The following is a 24,929-nucleotide window of genomic DNA, read 5'->3' as shown; positions in this document are numbered from 1 at the left end:
AACTTTTATCTAGAGAGAGAGTTTCTCAGTGGCTATAAAGACTCCCACTGGATATAAAAATTCTTGCTTTGTGCAGGAAATGTCAAAAAAAAAAAAAAAGAAAAGAAAAAAGAAAAATGTACCTAAAAAGCCATTACAACCTTTAGATTCCACCTTCTTACACAGCTGCTTTCCTATGTTGGTTTTCTTGCACTGTTCCTTTGGAGAACAAACAGGTGGACACGAGACATCTACAGGCATTTTCCAGCCCTATGATTGCAGTTGTTCACTTTCTTAACAGAGTTTCAAAGAAGGCTTAATTCTTTTTGTAAAGGGACAAGAATAAATTACCTTATACTAGCTCTTTGTCAATCTTCATACGACTTCAGATACCACAACTAACCCATTGGTAATTTTCTGGTAGTGGTGTTATGAGACATAGTTCTAGCTTTAGTTTCTCAACTTACTTGAACTATCCATGGTTAAAGCTTGAAACTGTGATTATAAAATAGAAATATTAATCATTGCAAAGACAGTGATTCTCTTCACAGATTAAATTGCAGCCTATAGCCCAGATTAATATTCTAATATTAATTTAGAATTAAGTATATCTCTCAATATGAAATGTAAACCCATGATGATGATTCATGTGATCTGGAAGGGAGTCAGTAATTTCCCAACTTTAACACACCCTGATAGTGCTAGGTTTTTTTCAATATTTCCTTTCAGTCCTTTAAACTTTTCCCGGCATATATATATAGATGTGTATATATATGTGTATATATGTGTGTGTGTGTGTATGTGTGTTTTTATAAAATCAATATCAAATTTAAATACACTTGTATCCAGCTTTTTTCCTATTAACACTGTGTCTCTCCTTTTAGATAAAGTTTTTCAAAAGCATCATTTTTATGACTGTACCTTGCATGGCTGTATCATATTTTATATTAACCATTCCATTGTTTGGCATTTTAGGTTATTAAATTTTTCCAGTGTTTGGCATTTTAGGTTATTTCCCAAGTTTTAAAATATAATAAACAAATAGCACTGTAATTAACATCCTCATAAACAAATCTTTGTCAGCAATTCGCATGATTTCCTTTGGCCGGAGTTCCCAGAGGTAGAATTACAGGGTGAAAGGACATAAACTCTTTTAAAACTCATGGTAAAAACTGTCAAGCAGCTTTTCACAAAGTTCTCTTTGCCAACTTATACTCCTTAGGGCAAGCTGTGAACATCTCCATCTCACAATCCTGTTGCCAAAATTACATATTAGTAGAGATTTCTTTTTAATTGTGGAAAGTTGGTAGAGAAAAAAGGCCATTATATTAATGTTATAACTTTTATCTCATTTAAATAAAATGGACTCATTTCAGATATATGTGCATATTTCTTTCAACAGAGCATTTGAAAAATCAGAACATTCATAAAAACACAAACATTAAAAATATGTAAAATAGAAATTGTGCTAGCAGGAATTTTTTCCCTAATATTAATGAGATTATATCTACAGTTTCACAATTAATGATAATATTGGCTATGAATTTATCACTGATTTTTTCTCATCTGAAAAAGTATTTGCTTATTCCTAGTTTTCTCAGAGTTTTAAAAAGTTTTCTAATGAGAAGAGCTATTGTTTATTATCAAATTCTTTTTTGGCATTATCCAGTTGACATTATCTGGTTTTTTTCCTAACAGTATTTATTGGTGTTATATATTACTGGATTCTTAGATTTGATTATTTTTGCTTATCCATGGAAGATAGTTCTTTTAATTTACTGTTGAACCGGCTTGCTCAGTTTCTTCTAATATTTCTACAGGTAGTTGAAAAACTTTTATGGAAATTTTTGTATTTTATTTGCCAAGCTTTTATACCAGGAGTATATAAATGTTTCATAAAATGGTTTGATGATGGTCCAATAGTTTTTATGCTCTAGAACAAAACAAAGTATTGTTTCATAAAAGGTGATTGAATGTTTGGATAAGTTTACTAGTAATATCATCTTCCTTGAATCTGCTGCAGAGAAGACTCTTAGTCAACTTTCATTCTTTCATGAATATTATTCTATTTTTGCTTTCTAATGTTGAAATAATTAAAATATATATTTTCCCCAAAAAATCAATTTTCAGATTTATACATTTATTAGCACCAATATTTTATAGGGTAAGTGGGCTATGTTTCTTTTTATGGCATAATAAAATTAAATGTATGCCCTCTTGTCTTTTTAATGGATGTAAAAAGTATGCCTCCCTCCAAAGACATTAAAGCATAGTAGTTTTAAAAAGGCAGCCCTGGCCGGGCGCGGTGGCTCACGCCTGTAATCCCAGCACTTTGGGAGGCCGAGGCGGGTGGATCACGAGGTCAAGAGATCAAGACCATCCTGGTCAACACGGTGAAACCCCGTCTCTACTAAAAATACAAAAAATTAGCTGGGCATGGTGGCGCGTGCCTGTAATCCCAGCTACTCAGGAGGCTGAGGCAGGAGAATTGCCTGAACCCAGGAGGCGGAGGTTGCGGTGAGCCGAGATTGCGCCATTGCACTCCAGCCTGGGTAACAAGAGCGAAACTCCATCTCGGAAAAAAAAAAAAAAAAAGGCAGCCCTGGGGCAAAACTACTGCCACTTACTATGTAAAGTTCTCTACCTTTACTACACCTCACATTTCTCTTCCTTAAGATACAGATAATAATCATAGCACCTATTAGTAGATATGAAAATTGTATATTGTTTTCAAATTATAGTAAGGCAGACATTTCAAGAGCAGGAAAAGAAAAGTGGAACTCTAAATTAACAAAGAGAAAAGAAAATACAATAAATAAGAATGCAATCAAGACAGCAAAAATAAGAAAATAGGATGTAAAAGTATATAATAGATATGAAGTAAAATAGAAGGATTGAAATAAAATACATAAATCATTACAATAAATTTATATGGACTGAATTTTCTGATAAAGGGAGTTTTAAAAAAAAAGTAATCTAATTGTTTTCAAGAAACACATCTAACAGTTGTAAATAAATGGATAGGTAAAGAGAAATCAGGCAAATTCAAACTAAAAGACAGCAGTGTCCATTAGCAATGGTTAAGAAGAAGCTTAAGATGAATTATAATAAAGATAATTATGAATGGATAAAAGGCACAATTAATAAAGAAGATAAATCATAAACCCCATATGTACCAAAAAATATTATGAAGAAATACATTCTATTAAAATACAAGAAACTTTATAAAACATAAAATCATAGTGAGACTCTTTACTATTAATGTATCTTTTTAAAAACAACATGACTATTAGAAAAAGACTAACTTCATATAATTCAAATACAAATTATATTTTACTGATATGTTCCTGGAACTTATAAAAAAATTGATCATGTTCTTGACCAAAAGATACAACTTTAACAAATCCCTGAAAGTACAGACTTTTAAGGCCATGCTGTCTCATTTTTGGCCAATAAAATTGAAAGTAAATAATAAAAAATTACCAAAGTATCTCAACTACCTAGAAATTAAGAAAATAAACCATGAACCAAAGAGAAAAATCAAAAGGGAAATTATAAACTATCTAAAAAACATGAAAAGAAAAAGAAAAAAGAACCCATTACTTACCATAAAAGAAAGACCACCACCACAACTCAAGAAAAATTAAAACAATAAAATTAAACATAAAAGCTGAAATTAACAGAATAGAAAAAAAGAAATATTTAAAATAATAAACAAAACAGGCCAGGCGCGGTGGCTCACACCTGTAATTCCAGCACTTTGGAAGGCTGAGGCAGGATCACGAGGTCAGGAGTTCGAGACCAGCCTGGCCAACATGGTGAAACCCTGTCTCTACTAAAGATATAAAAAATTAGCCAGGGTGGTGGCGTGTGCCTGTAATCCCAGTTACTTGGGAGGCAAAGGCAGGAGAATCGCTTGAAACTGGGAGGTAGAGGTTGCAGTGAGCCAAGATTGCACCATTGCACTCCAGCCTGGGTGACAGGGCAAGACTCCATCTCAAAAATAATAATAATAATAAATAAAAAGACCAGCAAGACAGGAAAACCATCTGCATGCCTGATTAAGGAAAAAAGAAAGAGTAAAAATAAACAAGTACAGTCATGCATGGCTTAATGGCACAAATATACTCTGAGAAATATGTCAACAGGCAATTTCATAGTTGTGTGAACATCATAGTGTACTTACACAAACCTAGATGGTATAACCTACTACACACTTAGGCTATATGTATGGAAATGCCTATAGCTCCTAGGCTACAAACCTATTATTACTACTGTACTAATATTGTAGGCAATTGTAACACAATGGTAGGTATGTGTGTATTTAAACATATCTGAACATAGCAAAAGTACCACAAAAAAATCACAATCTTATGAAATCACTGTCATATGCAGTCTGTCTTCAATGGACCTATCATTATGTGATACATGACTATACAAATATAAAAAGAATATGTAACCATAGAAATGAAATATAGTAAAAGAATTATGAGAGAATAACACATACAACTTTTTGACCACAACTTTGAAACTTTGAATGGACAATTATTAGTAAAATAAAAGTAATCAAAATTGAGCAGAGACGTGGAAAACCTGAATGGACCAATTACCCTAGTGAAGTGGTTCCCAAATTTGCTGAACATTGGAACCATCTGGGATTCTTGAAAGAAGTTTATGTTTGGCTTCCAACCCCAGCTATTCTGATTTAATTGATACAGGGTGAAATCTGGACATGAGAACCCTTTTAAAAGTTCCCCCAAGTGATTCAAATGTGCAGCAAAGTTTGGGACTCACTATGATAATGCAATCAAAATGTGGTTCCAGGGCCACAAGTACTGGCATAACTGGGAAGCTTATTAGAAGTGCAGAAGAATAGGCTCTACCTCAGACCCTCAGAATCAGAATCTGCAGCTTAATAAGATCTGCAGGTAATTCATAAATGTACTTAAAACTTTGACAATCCTAAAACATACTAGAAATATGAGTAAAGAACTACCTTTGAAAATAGCAACAGGTCCAGGTGGGTGCACAGCTGAATTTTATGTGTCCTTTATCTAGTCTTTAAGTTCCAGTAAGTTACACTTTCCCAACACTTAGGAAATAATGACAAGCTTCTTTATGAAGAACACTCTCTTATGAGACTCTATGAGGCCAGCAAAACTTGAATACCTAAATTTGTAGCCTCCCATATCAAAACAAAACAATGAACCAACCAACAAAAGATCAAGCACACAAGTAAATGTGACTTCAAGATGCCTAAATAAAATATCAAATTGAATACAGAATATCAAAAGAACAATACACTATTATCATTAGGGTGTATTCCATGAATGAGTGTAGCTCACTGTGAGAAAAGCTATCATTATGATAGAGAAAATAAGTCATATGATCATATCAAGATGCTGAAAATGTACTTGACACCAAGAAGCTGGCTTACCTAATAATAAATGTAAGCACAAATAGAAACAAAGCAAACAATACAGTCTCTTCAGCAAAATTCACCAATTAATTATTCTAAAAGGTGAACATTAGTCTGCCATTCCTATTTTCCCAACCTCCCCAGCCTTCTCTTCTTTACAGCTCTTAAAAATGTAATCTGGAAATAAGCCAGCCACAAAAAAGACATATCACTGGATGATTTCACTTAGATGAGATATCTAGGGTAGTCAAACTAATAGAAACAAAGTCACATGGTGATTGCCAGGGGCTGGGGAGAGTAGGGAAGGGGGAGCTGTTATTTAACAGGTATTGAGTTTCAGTTTTGCAAGATGAAAAGTTTCTGGAGGTTGGTTGTACAACAGTGTGAATATGCTTCACAATACTGTATTGTACACTTAAAAATGGTTAAGATGACAAATTTTATATCATGCATATTTCACTAAAATTTAAAAATGTAATCTAAAATGTTGGACCCAGACTGTTACCATATTCTTGTTTACATATATTTAAGAACCACCTTTTACATTGACATTTATGTCTGTCATCTTATTTATAACAATTATTTGGTCATAATTCTCACCTTAATTGTTATTATTCTCATGATTAGTCTATATCTATACTTTTATTCATATATTTATGGCTACACTTTCCTGTTCTTAATTCTTTATTGAGTCATCACATTGCCAGCCAAAATAGATTTTCAAGTAAAATTTTTACAAATAAAATGAGGAACTCTATTTTTTGACACTATGAGTAATAAAGAATATATTTCCATTGCCTTTGACTGAAGGTGAAACTCCTTGAATTTAAAAAAAAAATGTTTTTCTAATCACGATTTCTAGTATTCTCCCACTGTCTCCTGGTATTTAATGTTGATAAAAGGAAATACAGAGGTAACTTGTTTTTCATCCAGGATATTTCAAAATTTTCTTCATCCATGAAATACAAAAATTTCAACAGGATATATTTAGATACAAGCCTCTTCATTATGTGGTTGGAATAGAATTTGTCCTTTTGATCTGCATAGTTAAATAATTTTTAGCTTATCAAAATTTTCTTTGTCTTTGATCCTACGTTCTCTGATTTCTCCACAAAACACCTAAATAAACCTTGAATTTTCTATTCTCTATCAACATCCTTTTCCTCATCATCTTAATCTGTGTTCCTTCTGCACGTGGAGTAAATATCTTGTCATTGTCCTCTATATCAATGCTTATTTCCACAGTATCAGTGCTGTTTCTTACTACTCTGATGCAATTTTAATGCTATGAAAGCAATTTAGTTTTTCTTGATATTCTTCCTCATCTCACATGGTACCATATTCATTGAAGCTATTCCTTTGTAGGTTCACTTTTCATATAAGTCTCCTGAGTAAACAAATTGTTTCCTCTGAAATTTTTTTCTAGTTCTTTATTTTCAAAGATATGTCCTTGTGGATCTTGATCATATTCCATTTCCCTTGTTCCTCCATATTTTCTCACCAAGGGCATATTGTTGTGTGTGTGGGGGGGGGGGGTTCCCCTCTTTTAAAAAACATATTCAGTAACATAAACTAATTAGAAGTGATGGAGAACAGATCAATAAGTCATCTGAAGATGAGGGTAGAGGAAACAATGAATTCCAAAGCAGTCAGAGGAAACCTTTAGGATTAGTGGAAATGTCATCATCCTTGATTGTGGTGCTGATTTCATGAGTATATACATATGTCAAAACTGGCTGGGTGTGGTGGCTCACACCTGTAATCCTAGAACTCTGGGAGGTCGAGGCAGGTGGATCACGTGAGTCCAGGAGTTTGAGACCAGCCTAGGCAATGTGGCGAAACCCCATGTCTACTAAAAATAAAAAAAAAAAATTAGCTGGGCATGGTGGTGTGCGCCTGTAGTCCCAGCTGTTCAGGAGACTGAGGCATAAAAATTGCTTGAACCCGGGAGGTAGAGGTTGCAGTGAGCTAACACCCCTGCACTCCAGACTGGGCAACAGAGTGAGATGCTGTCTCAAAAAAGACAAAACAAACAAACACATATATCAAAACTTATCTAACTGTATACTATATATATGCAATTTATTGTATGCTATTATACCTCAATAAAGTTAAGCAAGTGACCTACAAACAGTGGTTTCCAAATTTTCAAAAAGTGCTATTTCCACAGCACAAAAAGAATCACAAGTGAATCAGAAACATTCAGTGTAATCAGGAAAATTTTTGAAGGTATGAATTATAAAAATCATGTATTTTTTACAACTTCTAGAAAGCTATCTTACCCGGTTCCTCATTCATGGTCATATGAACTCTAACAACACTATAGTATATTCCCTAGTAAACAAAAGCACAAAAGCAGCAAACAGGACTTCTCTACAATTTATCAAACTGGGAGAAGAGAAACTCTATCCACCTGAGACTAGCATTCTGAATCAGCAATTACATTGGAGTGCTACAATCCTCAGTCAGATACCTCTCTATGAAATTCATCATCAGTATGCTACAAAAGATGAGGAGTTCAGAAAAATCCTCTAAACAGTCATGTCTAGGATGTTGTCTACCTACAGAACATAAGAGGATCACTGTAAGTATCTCCGCAAAAGCATCTGCTTTTTCTGGGCCTAGGTCAGGTTCTGAGTATGGGAATTATCCCACACACTGTAAGAACAGGTTATTTATTAGTCTATTGTTAGTTTAAGCCTCAGCTTCATAAATCTTAGACACTGTCTATAGCTAGGCATTGCATTGGATGACAGGTATACAAAAATGAAGAATGCAATACACACTCAAAGGTGCTCAGAATTCATTAAGGGGAGTAGATATTAAAATAGAGATAAAATAGCGCACTAAATGCTAGTATTGTAAAACAGCACCGCAGAGAGACTCTGAAGAAGTCTCACTGAGGAGGTGACAAGCGGGTACAAGCATTCTAGGCAGAGAAACAACATGAGCAAAGACACAAAGAAGAGGCACATGGCTAAGGCTAAAGGCATAGTCCATGTGTGCAGTGGACAAATCATGAAGGGTCATATTGTATGTCATGCTAACGAGCTAGGCTTAGCCTAGAGTGGAGACCTTGGACGCTTATAAGGAGTTGAATGAAATAATCAGATTTGCACATATGGACATCACTATAGACCTGTGATGGATATATCAGAGGGATTAAGACATGAGGCAAAATACCAGCTACAGATATTATGAAATGATTAAAATGATCTAGGGGAACTAGTTAACGAGGCAGAGTGTAAATATTTTTTAACAGTTATTAAGATTCAGCACCAATTATCTTCTTTTTAAAACATTTCGCCCTTCTCATCAGCAGGCTGAGCCTCTGTACTCATTCCTCCATTCCTTCTACATGCTTTCTCCCAAAAACTCACAGGTACTCCCTTCTTCACCTATCAACATTATATAAGGTAACATCATTCATGTGGGCTATTTTTGGATATCAACTTGGACACAGTAAGCGTAAAATAGCAGAATACTTTATCACGTCCCAACAGAAATGATCATCTTCTAATCCTACCTTACTTATTTAAAAAATACTGTTCTGCTTAGAAAATACTTCAATTCAGAAAATGACAGCAGTACAAAATACCAAATTTAAAAATGAAAAATCCATTGCATTGAAAATATTGCTGCAAAATAAACAATGCAGCCAGCATCTTACCATTCATCATGTCACTGTTTGTTTCATGTCATTAGCAAGTGGAAGTGACAATTTTAATGATGATAAGATCAAATCTGAAAGTCAAGTAGGTTTCCTGTCTTCTTCCTGCTGAATACTGTAAGAAGATACGTGCAAGATAATATCTCAGGAAAAACAGGAGTTTGGCCCTAGTTTTATTATATAACATAAAATGAAAGAGGCCAACGACCCAGAAGAGCAGAATGTAAGTCAAAAGACCCCAAAAAGAATTGTAACAACTTTGAAAACCAAAACCTGACTATTGTTTCTTAAATTCTTCTATGATTAATGACATTATCAAGCAAAAGCTAGTAAGAGTCAGCTGGGTGTGGTGGCTTATGCCTGTAATCCCAGCACTTCAGGAGGCCAAGGCAGGTGGATCATATGAGGTCAGGAGTTGAAGACAAGCCTGGCCAACAAGGCAAAATCCCATCTCTTCTAAAAATACGAAAACTAGCCGGGAATGGCCCATGCCTGTAGTTCCAGCTACTTGGAAGGCTGAGGCAGGAGAACTGGTTGAAACTGGAAGGCAAAGGATCCCAGTAAGCGGAGATCGCACCACTGTAATCCAGACTGGGCAACAGAGCAAGACTCTGTCTCGAAAAAATAAACAAACAAAAAGCAGTCAAAGTAACACAAAAAAGTACTTGCTTAAATTATTTGTTACCTAGATACCCTTCCATAGTCACAGAGAAGGAAAGAAAAAATGAGACTTTAGTAGGAGATTTGCCTAAGATCTTTAAATCACATCCTTTAATCCTAAGAGGTAGGAAAAAAAATTAAATCTCAGGTAGTTACATACCTACTTAACATTTTATTCTGTTTGCAATATATTACTATAGAATTGCTCCCTCTTTTTAAACATTATGCTTAAATAAGCAAGTGGGAGTTCCCTTAGTACCTGGACAGTTTAGTCCAGCAAGCTTAACTGCTGCAAAATTCAATAATTTTAACAAGCCTAGAGTAAGTCCACTATATTTGCGATACAAAACAATTCCAGCTTTCCATCTGGGAGAGAGAAAATGCTTTGCATTATTAAATTGTAGCTGTATGCAGCAAAAGCAGATCTTGTAAATATGGAGAAGGAAAGAATTTAAATTGAGAGGAAACTTTAGATGCAGGAGGCCACTGTAAAAGGAACATGAGGCCAGGCATGGTGGCTCATGCCTATAATCCCAACACATTGGGAGGCTGAGGTGGGAGGAGTGCTTTAGCCCAGGAGCTGGAGACAAACCTAGGCAACATAGCAAGGCTCTGTCTCTGCAAAAAATTTAAAAATTAGCTGGGCATGGTGGCACATGCCTGTTGTCCCAGCTACTTGGGAGCCTTGAGGTGGGAAGATTGATTGAACCCAGGAGGTGGACCGCAATGACACATGACCACTGCACTCCAGCCTGGGCAACAGGGCGAGATCCTCATCTTGGGGGGAAAAAAAGTTACATGAGATACTTGGGTAAAAGCAATCACTAAAATACTGCCCAGAGCAGCAGGTACAGTCACAACCTCACCTAGAAGAATTTATGACTGAGACCTCTTTTCACATGAGGATTCTAACCCTCCCCAAGGGGAAACTAGACATTCAACTAAGAAAAATACAGGTTATAGCAATAGCCTTTAAAATTTAGCAAATTACAGCCTATTTATGTGCAAGCCCTCTTGGAAATTTTCTGGAACTAGGTGCAGTATTAATTAAGTCCCTACATCAATAGATTAAAATTTTACTTGGATTCTATTTTACCTTATGACATCATTTCAGATAACATAAGACCTTAAAATACAGTTATAAAGTTAAGAAAAGTTTGAACTAACTGTAGCCCATGAACTAGTCCTTTCTCTGACAGCACTGTGAAAGGAAAGTACTGTGTTTAAATTAACTCTTCTCCCCATTCTTTATTTTTCTGACCTGTATATGAATTCAATTCATAAAACACAAATTTGGCTTGCTGAAATACTCCTGATGACTCACTACTTAAAAACTTATATTCTACGTCATGGCTTTAAATGCTGCTCAACATCAGACACCAAGTTCTCTTCCTTTCCTTTTCTTCCATGTGAAATGCTCTTTCCTCTGTTAGGACTATATACACCCTACAACCTCTTGTTCATCCTTTATATTCAAACTATTCCATGCATCTTATCATATTCTCTAGGAAGGGGTGGACATCTCTGACTCCACTATGATTGCTGCTTTAAATATAAACCTGTGTGCATACATATCTCTCCCAGTAGGCAGTCACATTTTTTAAAGGTTTTTCCTCAATTTCAGGCAAGAAATAGTGTTTAGAGGTCAAATAAGGGTAAGGGGAACTGAGAGGTAAAAGTAAATTCAAGAGACCTTTTAAAGTAGAATATGAAGAATATGTGGATGATAAGGAAGAAAAAGGGTTCCTGGGAAAGAAATCATGAGCAACTCTCATCAAGGGTGTCTGGGTAGGATTCTGGTGACTCCAGGATATCTTAAAAAGGGAAAAAGCAAAAACAAAGAAAACAAAAAAACCCAAGTCTAATAAAAGAAAATAAATGTAATTTTGGAAATGTTAAATTTGAGTGAACCATGAGACACCTAGGAAAACGTGTCTGAAAAGTAGTTGGGCACATAGGTCTAAATCATTAGCAGAGAGATCTGCTTCAAAGGTATACATCTAGGGGGAAAACGTTATGTACTTAAAAAAACACAAGGTACTAAAAACACATAGAGAATTAAAGACAAAAAACTGATTAAGAAGACAGAAGAAGTCACCAAATGCAATTTTTAAAAATAGGAAGGTTCCTGGATCGCCAGGAGAGGTCTTGTTTTCAAAAGAATGGGAAAAGTTTTAAACAGAGCATGGCCAACTAAATCAAATAAACAGGAATATGGAAGCAAGAACAGAATGGAAAGAAGCCGCTGGTCATAGATTTAATGACAGTCATTTCAGTGAGGATGGAAGCTCACTGAAATCAAGATGGAATTTCAGGGGAAAGCAAGATGAGATTTTTGACATCCTTCATGTCATGCTATGAAAAAGAAGGGAGAGATGAGACACTTGGTTGAAGGGGTTTGTCTGAATGAGGAGCAAAAGATGTATTTTTTAAAATAAGAAATAAGTTGGTAGGTAGGAGTCAATGTAATAAGAGGCAGAGTAAGAGGGCTAGGAAAAATGAAGGACAGACAGAAGTTTCAATAGCCACAGAAAATTGATGGCTTCATAAAGTAGGAACACCATGGAAAGGAAATGGTGAGAAAATATTTATACAATGTTAATACAAGCTTCTACAAGATAAATTCTTGCTAGGAAAAAAGTAATCTCTAAAGATACATTTGTACCCTTTCTCATGTCAGTACTGAAAACTATGCATCAAAAGTCACTCCACCTTTCCTTTTATGCCAAAAGGCTTACAACAAAATTTGCTTTCTAAAAATTACAGTTCTATTTCATCAAGAGACTTAAAAGCATCTGTTTCTTTTGCCTCCTTTATAAAATCTCTAACATTCTATTCTTATGCATCTTCTGTAACGTGGCTATGTCATCTTAAGCCTGTAGAGAAGAGCAGTATAAAAATTCTACACATTTCTATTTGGTTCCACATCACATGATACTTTCTGTTGGAAGCCTTGTTAATCAGACTAGGCAGAAGAGGAAGTAGAATGAAGAAACCCCTCACTTTTATCAAGCACCTGCTATCTGTCAGGTGTGCTCCCCTATCTGATCCTCACAACTGGCATGAACATAATTGATTGCACAGAGCAGTTAGTTAACTTGATCATTCTCCTCATGATCCATACAATCATTCAAGGGAAAATTTTAATTCCAGAGTTCATGCCCTTTTCACTCCACCATGCCACCTATAATGGTGGGAAACAGTATTTCACGACTTTGAATTCCTACACCTGTGCTGTAACACTAATATTTAGTCTTTATCTTAAATATAAATACATATATAATATATACTTTATATTATACATTACAACTATATATATTATTTTGTATATTTTATGAACAAAAAAGTTTGGGAAAAGCAAGGTTCATGTGTAACTCACATTTTTATCTTCCCCAGTATCTAGACTAACGTAATGCATACGATAGATGATCAATAAATATCTGTTGGCTGAAAACTCTACCTAGAGACAGCTCTTTCTGAATTATTGTTTATGGTTCTTGGTGTAAAATGTGTGTATTCCCAACTATCCAAGGGCAAATGGCTGTCTCTGCTTCTAATGTTGAGCTGACTGAAATGTAGTATTTAATTGTTAACTCAGAAAATCAGTAGGCAATTAATATTATTTGTTGTCTGATAGAGTAAGTGACTGGGAAGACATGGAAAAATCTCCTTCTCTCAGGAAATTACAAGATATTCCTAAATTGTCCCCTTTTTTTCTCTCTTTCACATTAAGTATTACAAATAATCAGGCTAGAAGCACTGTGGAGGCTGGGCATGGTGCCAACTGTTATGTAGATCAACCTTTCAGGAGTGGGCCATATACAAGTACCCATAATGTACCTTGTAAAATTATGTAGCTGAGGGCTATATGCTTTTCTGGATTTTTAAGAATAATTTGTGAAAGAAGCACTTCCCTCATCCTCTCTTCCTTTACTCTGAATCCTATTCTAAATAAGAACTTTACTGAATGTGATGTCTCTAGACAAGTTAGAGGACAAAGAAGAAAAATGTTTCCAAAACAAAATTTGTTAAGAAAAAGTCCTTTGATTTCAGCACTGACTCATACAGATCTCATTCTCAAATTACTTAAAGGCTTTACCTACGATGTTAGGTCTTACCCAATGTTAACCAGTCTTTTCAGTGTCTTTCTATATATATTTTTAGGAATAGAGAGCCGTTTTATAGTCAAATGCATATTGTCTAGTGCCAAAGTTTAAAATTACCTTTTAAGTATCATGAAATAGTGCATTTTTCTCTGTTAAAAACATCTTGATTCTAATGGACAGAATAAATGAGGACATGACAAGGAATAGACATGAATTTACTAAGAAGTGAATGAGAGGCCAGGCATGGTAGCTCATGCCTGTAATCCCAGCACTTTGGGAGGCCAAGACAGGTGGATCACCTGAGGTTGGGAGTTCGAGACCAGACTGGCCAACAGGGAGAAACTCCGTCTTTAGTAAACATACAAAAATTAGCCGGGTGTCGTGGCACATGCCTGTAATTCCAGCTACTTGGGAGGCTGAGACAGGAGAATTGCTTGAACCCAGGAGGCAGACGTTTCAGTGAGCCAAGATCATGCCACTGTACTCCAGCCTGGGCAACAGAGTGAGACTCCAGCTCAAAAAAAAAAAAAAAACAGTGAATGAATTATGATTTGAAAAAGCCAGAGTAAATCGTCTCTTTTCTTTGACTTTGAACACCATATTCTAAGATAAAACGTGGTATGAGGTCCTCAAGGTCCTATACAAATTTATCTGCCTTTAAGTACAGATTTCAAAGTACTAAATTTGTCCTAAATTCTTAAGATTTGAAAAAACAAAGTGAAAAATCAAGCAAATATCAGCTCTAGTGATCCCAACAGATGAAAACGAATACTGCAGATTTTGAACTTGTTTTCTTAACAATTATTTGGTTGGTTTCTATTAGTTTTATGGCAACCCTCTGTTGGCTTCAATTTCAGTATCTATAAAATAACATTGGAGACAGAGCTATCTCAAAATTTTTATGACTTAAAGAATTTCTTAAGTGCAAGATAAGCACATAGCCATCGTTAACAGATAAGCCTTCTTTGATTTACTCAATTATTTATTTAGTGTCATCCTTGTTCCAGAGAGGATATGAAGTGCCTTATTTGAGGTACAGCCAATATATATAATCCTATTGGTTCCCAGAGGTGTTGCCACACTACATACATAAATCACCACACATAATAGCACAAGCACATATAAAACCTGCAACAGAGGAAAGTAGCATGTTAAGTCCATGTTATTCTAGGTAAGAAAGTTCTGATTAATGATACTAGAAATGCCCCAAAAGTTTATATCACAAAATTAGCAAAAACAGCCCCAGGACTTAACATTTCTTTGTCGTATTACCAGCCTAGAGTTCCCCACAAAACTACAGCCTTCCTGAATTCCAAAATGAGACATTAGTTTGGAACTGACTTAGAATCAAAAATCTGAATTCTAGATTGCCATGTTTTCCTTGGATATTACCCATTCTAGCATTAGGAAAGTGATTGAGATCGGGAAATCATAAAGATCATAGCCCAAGGAATGTAGACACACAAAATAACAAAGCAAGTCAAAGCTAATTTCAAAACACTACAATCCAATCAATCACACATTTCCTAAAAGTAGTAGTGGAGTTTTTAATTATTAAAGGTAAAAAATAGATCCATGTCTAAGTCCCAAAATTAATGGTTTATTCTCATTTGGTTCACAAGAGTTGTTTGCTACAGTGGAGAGAGGACACTTTCAGTTCTATTGTTCAGGAGGGATTAACTTGTTATAAAAACAAAAGAAGTAATTGAATATAAATATGTAACTTCTGACTCTATCATCAATAAGGCAAATGTGTATCCCTAGAAAAATGAAGTGCTTAGTGCTTCTCAGCCAAAATTACAATGCCATGTCCTTGGGTGCTATTTGACTTTAGAGCACCTTCATTCCAAAAAGATTATGGTGGCCATCCCTATCATGTAGCAATGAATGCAAACAAATATTAAGTCACAAATAGTTTAAAGAAATACCATAACAAAAATGACAAAAAACTACTTAAATATTTTATAAAATAATATCAAACATCCTCCTTTTGAAAATCTGTTGCTTTTGTTGCTTGTGCTTAAATACTAATTCTAATAGAGAAACTCCAAGTTAAGAACTACAGGTCTATCTGTAGATGTCCATACTACAGTTTGAAGAGCTTTAGGGTCACTCTTCAGAAGTTCTAAATCAGCAAGGAAGTAGTCTCAAAGTCAGACAGTCAAGTCTGATGCTGGAGAAAAGCCAAGCCAGAGGGAGTGTTAAGTTTGTGGGTAGGCATATGTGTCTGTACTGATAGGATGACTGGATGGGATTCCACCTTCATGTCAACAGTGGGAAACAGATTTCAAAGAGCCTGTATGTCCAAAAGGGCTTGAATTTTTGCCATCTCTTCCCAAGTTGTTGGGAAATAAACACAGAAATAGATGGTAGCAATTTCCATGGGTTGCACATCTCCCAGTAGAAAACTACCAGTGATAAGAAAGTGTTGGTAATCAAGGTGATTTTTTCCAAATGCTTAGCTTGTCTTTGGTATAACAATTCAAGCAGAAAAGTGATTTGCTTGTTTCATTGCTTGTGGCGGTAGATTCAATTTTTTCATACATGGATTGTGTCTCCTTAGGATACTGAATCTCAATTTTGGAGATTTCGTATTTCGGCCAAGGCCAGAATATAGAGATTAAAAGAGCTTCCTAAAGATAAATTATGTCCAAAATACCAAAGACATTTATAAAATAAGCTTTTAATAGAAAGCATAATTTATTCCAATTGACTACAATACAAAAAACTTAATAAGTTCTAATTGTTCACATTTAAAATTAGAAAACATTTTATATTCTAAGTTTTTAAATTTATTTCAAAGTATTACAAAACAAACTCTTAAGTTCGTAAAAAATTCTTTAATAATCTCTATGGTTAAGTCCGAAATAGAATTCCTAAATAAACTTTATGGTTGAGTTCATAGTATAATAATACAAAAAGCATATGAATATTTTACATTCTGGATAATCAAATACAATTCTAATTATATTCCATTTAAATTGGGTATTATGTGTATTTTATTGCATTCTGGATCTAAAAACTAGAATCAATTTACGATTTACATATATACAACTTTCAACTAATTGTAAAATGTATTTATCTGTAGCAACCCAGTTTCAGGACACAGTCTCAGAAAGGTTTGAGTTCCAAGGAAAATTTTACAGGGAAAAAAATGAGAGGTTTTCTACCTTGATTGTTTCTGTTTGCCATGTTATATGCAAACAGAGAAGTAAAGAGATGCTACACTGAATGTAGCAAAAAGGAAATTTTAACCAACTTGTTGACAAATATTGCAAAATCAAATTCTGATGTTATGTAACTATTCAAGGATTATTTATTCAGCTCAAGTAGAGAACAGTTTTAGGTGAGTATAATTCCTTCTGTACATGTTCAGAAATGTACTTCAAACAATAACTGCTATATTAGTTTCAAATCAAGCTTTCATTCAAATGCAAAAAAGCATGCCTTTTGTTTAGTCCAACTTATAATAGCTATCAACTATTTTTCTACCTAAGGTTCTCCTCCAGTCCCACTTCATTCTTTTTAAGATGAGTAAGGAAACTTTTTAAAAATGTTTGGATAAAATTCATTTTGGCTATCATGCAACACAGAGAAAATATCACTTAATTAAAAAGAATAAAATCTTTGTAAAGTTAAAAGACCCTATAAGTTAATGAAATATTCTGAACTCCAGAAAATTTCTGATGAAATTTACATATTCTAAATAGTCTTTTTGGAAAGATAACTAAAATAATATCAATCCTCCATTGACACACAACAAAATAAAATAAATTTAAATGGGAATTATGTTTTAAATTATTCAGTTTTTTAATGTTTTGCTCTCAATGTATAATAATATTTAAATGATTTATGAAGAAAATGAAAAATCAACTTAGTATATATTTTTAAACTTGTGTTTAATTAGAACTTTTTATTTTTGAAGTATATACTACTTTTGTCAATAATATGTTTTTATACAATACAGAAAAAATTAGTAAGTATTTGGAAAAACATACTTTTTAAAAAATAGAACAAAATTAGACAGGACTCAGAAAAATACATTCTTTTTTGATTTTGCATTTTTACTTGTATATCTACTTGCTGTATCTTTCTAAAATCATTTTAAGACAAAATTGGTCTGATACACTTTCTTGCAATTTTGGGGTTCTTCTGGTATTTCAGTCTCACATTAGCAAAGCACTACTTCAGGAAAGATCAAACAATGGAAGACCTAAAAATTAAGTCTACCTGAGGAAAGTTTTTGTACTACCTCCTATAAACTTTTTGGTTTATTTTCAACGAAAAGACAGATGAGATTGTTTGGGAGGTGGAGGGCATGTGTAGCTGGTTCAGGGTTTTTGTGTTTGGTTTTGTTTTTGTTAGTTTATTCTTAGAGCACTCTTTTACTAAAGTCACCAATATAATTCACATTTTTCTAATAATGAAAAACTCCTTGTGCTAGTTTTATCTCATGAGAAAAACCACTGCTCCTAAATCAAAAGCAAAATGCTATATGTTCAGAGCTATATGAAGAGAGCCAAGTTATAAAAGCCCATTTTCAGATCTGGAACAACTTCTGAAAACAAAGGGGGTATTTGGGATACTTTATACTAAAGAAAAAAAAATCCTACTTTCATTATTTCCTGATTCTGGAGATCCAATAAAAACCTTATGGAATAGAAAGTCTTGCAAAAATCCTTCAGTGAAAACATAACCAACCACTCCCACCCCCAACAACTCCCTTTTAAAGTAATGAGAGTTGATAAACGCTAATTAGAAAATTTTTACATTTTCTTATGAGTCTTATAAGAAAGATTAAAAGGTTCATTGACTTTTCAAATAGCAATTATCTTAGCACCTAAAAGATACACAACCAAAATATTTGCATAAGAAACACCAACAAAAATTAAAACATTGGTGATTAGGTAAATACTGATGACGTCAATATGAAAGTATTTGCCACTGCAAAGGGCCTGAGCACAATCACATCTTGTCCCGATCATACCTGCCTGCCAGAACAAAATAGGCGGCTGACCAATTATAGGGTGTTTATCTATACAGTGGTACCTTTGTTCTCCAACAATGTCAGATTGCAAATGTCCTGGAACACATATTTACCTGGAGGATTCTTGGCAGGATCATTGTGGCTTGGACTTCCTGATTGTCCAGAATCTGTAAAGAAATCACAGAAAATGTTTTCTTTTTAATTTGTTTTGAAAGAATTTCACAATCCTCAAAGAACTTGAAAAAAAAAATTAAGGTATATAAATGAAGTTGAGCGCTTAAATACAATATACTTTCCCAAGCCTTTTGATAGAAACATTTTAATCATCAAAGTAAATGAATGTGTATACATATTTCTATGTCAAAAGAAAAACACAAGTAATGATCTACAATTTTCTTGGGCTAGACCAAGGTTTTTTTGAAACAAACGATCTGGCTACAAAGCCACTGAAGATGGTTTGAAGGTTAGGCAAATACTGAGGCCTGTCAGTAGCAATATGAAATAAAGCAGATATATTCTCTTTAAAATGCAATCTGAGTATAATTAAACATGCATTTAAAAGCCTGAAAGTATGTTTTTATTCAATGATTAAAATACACAGAAATGAGAGTCCGTTCTTCCAGGATTTCACACATAAGTACAAATACCCACTCCAATAATCCCCCAACCTACTGGATCCAGGCCCAGATTTGTCTACATCTCATAATAGCAATCGATTTGCAAACACCAAGGAAAGCATAAATTACTAGGTAGAAACCAACATGGCTTTGTGGAGAGCAAATGGTTGGATCAATCTAATTTCCATCCGTGGCAGATGGACAGACTTTGCAGATAAGGCGGAAGAGATGAATGTTATATATCTGAATTTCCTACCCCACATTATTCCTCATCGATACTAAAGAAAGAAACATGGAAGATATACAACTGTTAGGCAACATGCCTTTCCGGACTGATCTGACACTGTTGTGTTTTGCTCACTCCTCTGCCCTCTTGTCCCCTCTGCATTTATCTGTGTCATTTGCCCCATGTTATTATACACTTACTTGCAAGTTGCTTTGTAATCTTCTTTTATTGGTTCTAGCATTTAAGTTTTGTCTCCCCAACTAAATTGCATGCTCCTAAGCAGAGGCAGAGATTCTGTCTACTTCTTTTGTGTCTTCCTCAGTGTGCTGTTCATGGCTGTGAATGCACTAGGCTTGCAGTAAACGCGGGAGGAATGGATGGCTCAGCTCCAGCAGCCTCTTTGCTTGCCTAGAAAAGGCAATTTTGAACTTGATAATGAATTTCAACAAAATTTCATAGGTGGGGAACAGATGATGGCTCTGTCATGGACTGCCATATACTGACAAGTCTCTTCCCCAAAACCTTGCCATTATACTTGAGCCAGGAAAGTGACTTGGTTAAGCAGGAAAATCATATGCTGGTTTTTTCATCGGGGTTATTCTGTCCTTCCAGGTAAGTGATTAACATACTGAAATTGCTGCTTCTACTATTAAATGCAAGAACATCCTGTTAGTTTCTTCTCATATAAAACCTGGTTATTTATTTCTGCCCTTTGCCTCATGCCTGTTAGCTTAGATTTAATGCTGAGATCAGAATTTTACCCCTTCATCCCATTTCCTTAATTGTCTTTTTGGTTTTATTCTAGAAAAGATTTCATGAAATCTTAGCAAACATATTTAGTGATTCTCACATTTTCCTCCAATTGTTTCCTGATTTTTCAAAATGAAAGTAAAGAAACTAGAAATGACCAGTCTTCATCTGGCTCGAGTCTCCTGAAGGCAGCCAGAGAGCTGAGAACGCTTTAAAAATCTCTCTCATCTCCCATGAAATCCTCTATTTAACTTTTTCTGAAATCAAGGCAAGACTCAGTGACTTATAACTTAGGAAATCAGTTTTCTTCATTCTACATTCCTTTAACAAATGGTGCAATATGGGCCACTTACCAGGCCTGGAGTATGATAGCTACATAAAAAGGATAAATCATAACTTTTTGCTATAGCATCAGCTATTTTTGCCTTGAGTTCTTCTGACAAATGTCTCTCAGCATTGATACGACATTCCAGTTTAATTTCTCAAGCGATTCCAACATTTTTTAGGAAGGCCTACTTATGTACAATATACCCAGTGACCAGAGTCTCCCTATGCTTAATTTTCTCTCTAAAGCTATCTCACCGTTTTGAAGGTCTAGACGTGCACCCCTCAAGGTGGCTAATGCCAAGTTTGTGATGACACCTGAGATAGTTAAAGTTGTCACTCATTGCAGCGGTCGCTTCATTTCAAGAGTTGTAGATTCTCTGGCATGAGCCTTAGCATGTTTAGTTACAGCAACTTCAAAACTGTGCCACAAAACTCTTTTCCATCGTCTGTTGCTAAAATTTGGGTCCAGCAGGAAAAGAATGAAGGTCTCTTCCATTCGTAAGAAAATACTCAGCTAGAACAATGGCATCCCCTGTTACCACAACATCCCACTTAGGAAACTCTATTCTTTTCTGCTGTAAATTACTTTTTCTTCTCATTTCCAACAATTGCAGACCAACTTCTTCAATTGGAAAAAATATACTTACTAAGAAAACCACAAGCATTTGAGGGAAAGCTGAAGTAGACCCTAAATTGGAGGCACACATTTGCTTTTTGTAACAATTCCACTTTCTAAAATGATCTGGTGTTTACTGGCACACAATAACAGACTTTCCTTCATACCCAAAGCCCGTGCCCTCTCATGAAATAAAACAGTGTATACAGTGTCCCAGAAACACAGGAGAGAGCCCTCTCAGTGGGCAAGTGATACAGCATTTACTTTCAGACTGTAAATTCTAACACTATAATCTACTTTTAACTCTTATGTCACCTTATATCGGTCACTTAATTCCAACTGCTGGAAAAGGGAGTAACCAGGGAGTCGCGGTTGGCAGAGAAACCAAAAATGAACTGTTATTGTGGTTGACTTCAGAGAAGGAATTATTCAGACCACATCTAAACCCCTTCCAATTCACCACCTAGGTCAAATTACTCTATACCCAAAGGTTTTATTTAAACACTTCCATCACTTTACTCAACACCCCCCACCTCTCGCTTTCTCACCCTCTGTGTGTGTGTGTGTGTGTGTGTGTGTGTGTGTGTGTCTGTTTACTTAACATGTTATAGTGAAGCCTGGCTCTGTCACTCACTAGTGGTATGATCTCGTACAAACTTACTTACTCTTAGAGTCTTGGTGTCTTGATCTTGAAAACTGCAATAATAGTATCTACCTTGTAAAATCATTGCAAGATTATATCATATTAAGAACCAAAAGCATTGGGCCAGACACATTCTACGTGATCAGTAAATACAACATATTATTTATATTAAGCACAGGGCCACATTAAAAATGATTATTGTATTTAATGGTTTAAACATATTAAAATGAATAAAAATATTAATCATTTTAATGTGGCTCTATGCTTAATAATAAACTTTTAGAAAGAATGGGGGAAAAGGGACATAACTAAGTTCTGTCCATCCCAACACATGCATCTAAAAATGACTGGTGCACTGACTAAGCATGGAGAAGTGTGTGCCCACCTGAGAAATCTGTAAATGCTTTCACCTTTCACTCCCCAAAAGGTGCAGGTCCACTGCTTCTTCAAGACTCTTAGGAGCTGTCATGCTCAAAAGGCAGCAGATACTAGCCAGTTGATGAAAACTGCCTTCCAGAAGGCTCAAGACTTTGAGGAACAAGGCTGGTACAGTTGTGAGCTGCCCAGCATACTGGGGCTGGTGTCTGGAAATTTTTTTTTTTTTTTTTTTTTGGAGACAGAGTCTTGCTCTGTTGCCCAAGCTGGAGTGCAGTAGCATGATGTCGGCTCAGTGCAACCTCTACCTCCTGGGTTCAAACAATTCTTGTGCTTCAGCCTCCCAAGTAGCTAGGACTACAGGCACATACCACCACACCTAGCTAATTTTTCTATTTTTTGGTAGAGATGGGATTTCACCATGTTGGCCAGGCTGGTCTCCAACTTCTGGCCTGAAGTGATCTGCCCACTTCAGCCTCCCAAAGTGCTGGGATTACAGGCGTGAGCCACCATGCCCAGTTTAGTGTCTGGAAAGATTTTGATGCAGTAGAGAAAAAGAGAGGAGCTTTTGAAGGCAGCCAACCAAAACCAGTGCTCCCTCACTCCCTTCCACCTCTCATTTTCTCTTACTTGATCTCAGTCTCTATTTTCTACATTTTTGTGTTGTCTCTTTCTGACTTGACTGGACATAATGTTGAACTGAAACAGATTTTGTATAACATACTTATAAAAATTTCATGTTCCCCATTCTTTAAATGTGGATTAAACATATATTAATTCTTCTGAAAAAAAAAAAAGGTAATGAAGTTATTTCTAAATTACTATCTTTTAAACTCAATCAGTTTCTTCTTCTCCAGGTTAAAGCTTCTCCAGGAACAAGAAAAGGTTCACAATCATGCAGAACCTGTACCAAGTTTTCAATCCATTCACCCACTCCTTTTTTAAAAAGCAGTCAATCTCTCATGACTCTTCTAATATCTAAGGTTTTCCTAAACAGTGAGCAGTTTTTCCTCATGACCCAATTTTATGGAAGACCCTAGGATACATAAGTGATCAAATGGCTTGTCCAGAGTTATACAGCAACTATTAAACATATGTTCTTTATATGGGCAGCCTATTCAGACACACTACTTCTTGAATTGTTATGATGCAATCCTAAAATCATGCAAAGCCAAGTGATTTTTCAGTAGATTAAATGTTTCTGGGAAACTTACCTTCCCCTAACTTCCCTCCCCCTTCCTGCCATTCGCCGATACATTTAAAATCTTTTTCAGAATTTTAAAAAAACTTTTAGCTGTTTTCTGTATCAAAGTGGGAAGTAATTATTAGTATCATTGAAGTCTATACACTAGTTTAGTATACATCAGTATCACTGAAGTCTATACACTATTGAAGTTTTAAAGAGAGGCCAATTCTATAAATCCAATTTAGTTTGGATTGTCTCCATTAAGCAAAGGAAATTCTAATGTTTTATGGACAATCTGGTAGAAGCCCTATAAGATTTGTGTTAAATATATATGACAATAAATAAATAATAGCCTGTAAAGTATTCGTTACTGAGCACTAACTTTCTGGAGTAGATACACTGCAACTATCTGAGGTAGATAAATCATCAAAACTGTCAAAGATTTTTTCTGGGTCATTAATGTAAGCATCATTTAAATGCAAATCAATTAAGATTTATGCTCACTCCTGTAATCCTAGCACTTTTGGAGGCTGAGGCAGGTAGATTGCTTGAGGCCAGGAGTTCAAGACCAGTCTGGCCAACTGGGGGAAATCCCACTCTATTGAAAAATACAAAAAATTAGCCGGGTGTGGTGGTGCACACCTGTAATCCCAGCTACTTGAGAGGCTGAGACATAAGAATTGCTTGAACCCAGAAGGTGGAGGTTGCAGTGAGCCGAGATCACACCATGTATTCCAAACACTTGGTAATGTTGGAGCACAGTAAGTGCTCCATAATACATATTAAATTTCTATTTAATTTATAAAAATGACCTTTAAATATTGTTTTTAAAAAAGAATATACACTCTATGTCATTTAGAAGCTCAGAGCCTGCCTGAAGAGACAGAAATATACAAATTTTAAAAATACATAAATCGAGAGGGGACAGATAATTCTTCCTAGGAAGGGTGGGCAAGGGCATATCATAAAAGATATCGAAAGAAGGTCCCCTTAGGAACAATGCCTTACAAAACTGATGTGATTTCCCAACTTTCCAAGACATATTTCAATCTTTTACCAAGATGATCTTTATAAGACCCAAAACTGATTAAGCTAAACATCTGCTAAAAGCTTTACATATAGTCTGAAAATACTCCAATTTTTTAGCATTCCATTCATGGCACCTTGATCTGGCCCTCATCAACACCTGGGTCATATTTAACCTTTCAGTTCCTTGCATGTCTCCTGCATTTGATGTCTCCAAGTCTGCACGTAATGTTCCCCGTTTTTCTCCCTGAAGTCCAACACGGTGAGGTCATCCCCTTTAGACATTCAACAATATGACACAAGGTCTATTGCCCTATTTAGCCTTACAGCCCTAATATTTGG

At 35.2% G+C, this 24,929-nt stretch overlaps 1 protein-coding gene across 15 annotated transcripts in view; it reads right to left on the bottom strand.

Moving 5' to 3' along the window:
• NFIB (nuclear factor I B) overlaps nt 1–24,929 on the bottom strand; it is a 236,631-nt gene that overhangs the window by 79,641 nt on the left and 132,061 nt on the right. For 13 of the 15 annotated variants that reach the window (XR_001107646.2, XM_012453511.2, XM_012453513.2 and 10 more), the window contains one exon: nt 18,935–18,988. Coding sequence is in view for 12 of the 15 variants with exons in the window: in XM_012453511.2 (XP_012308934.1) it covers nt 18,935–18,988 (54 nt within the window). In the remaining 3 variants the exon portion in view is untranslated. Of the gene's footprint in view, nt 1–18,934; nt 18,989–19,864; nt 21,676–24,929 lie in introns of those variants that run through there. The other 2 variants (XM_012453516.3, XM_064381567.1) reach the window with 2 other exon arrangements.

The sequence above is a fragment of the Aotus nancymaae genome, unplaced genomic scaffold, assembly GCF_030222135.1.
Source record: "Aotus nancymaae isolate 86718 unplaced genomic scaffold, 86718_ANA_hifiasm-v0.15.2.pri h1tg000003l, whole genome shotgun sequence".
Lineage (NCBI taxonomy): Eukaryota > Metazoa > Chordata > Mammalia > Primates > Aotidae > Aotus > Aotus nancymaae.
The sequence above is the reverse complement of the archived record's forward strand: the minus strand, read 5'-3'. Positions and strand labels throughout refer to the sequence as shown.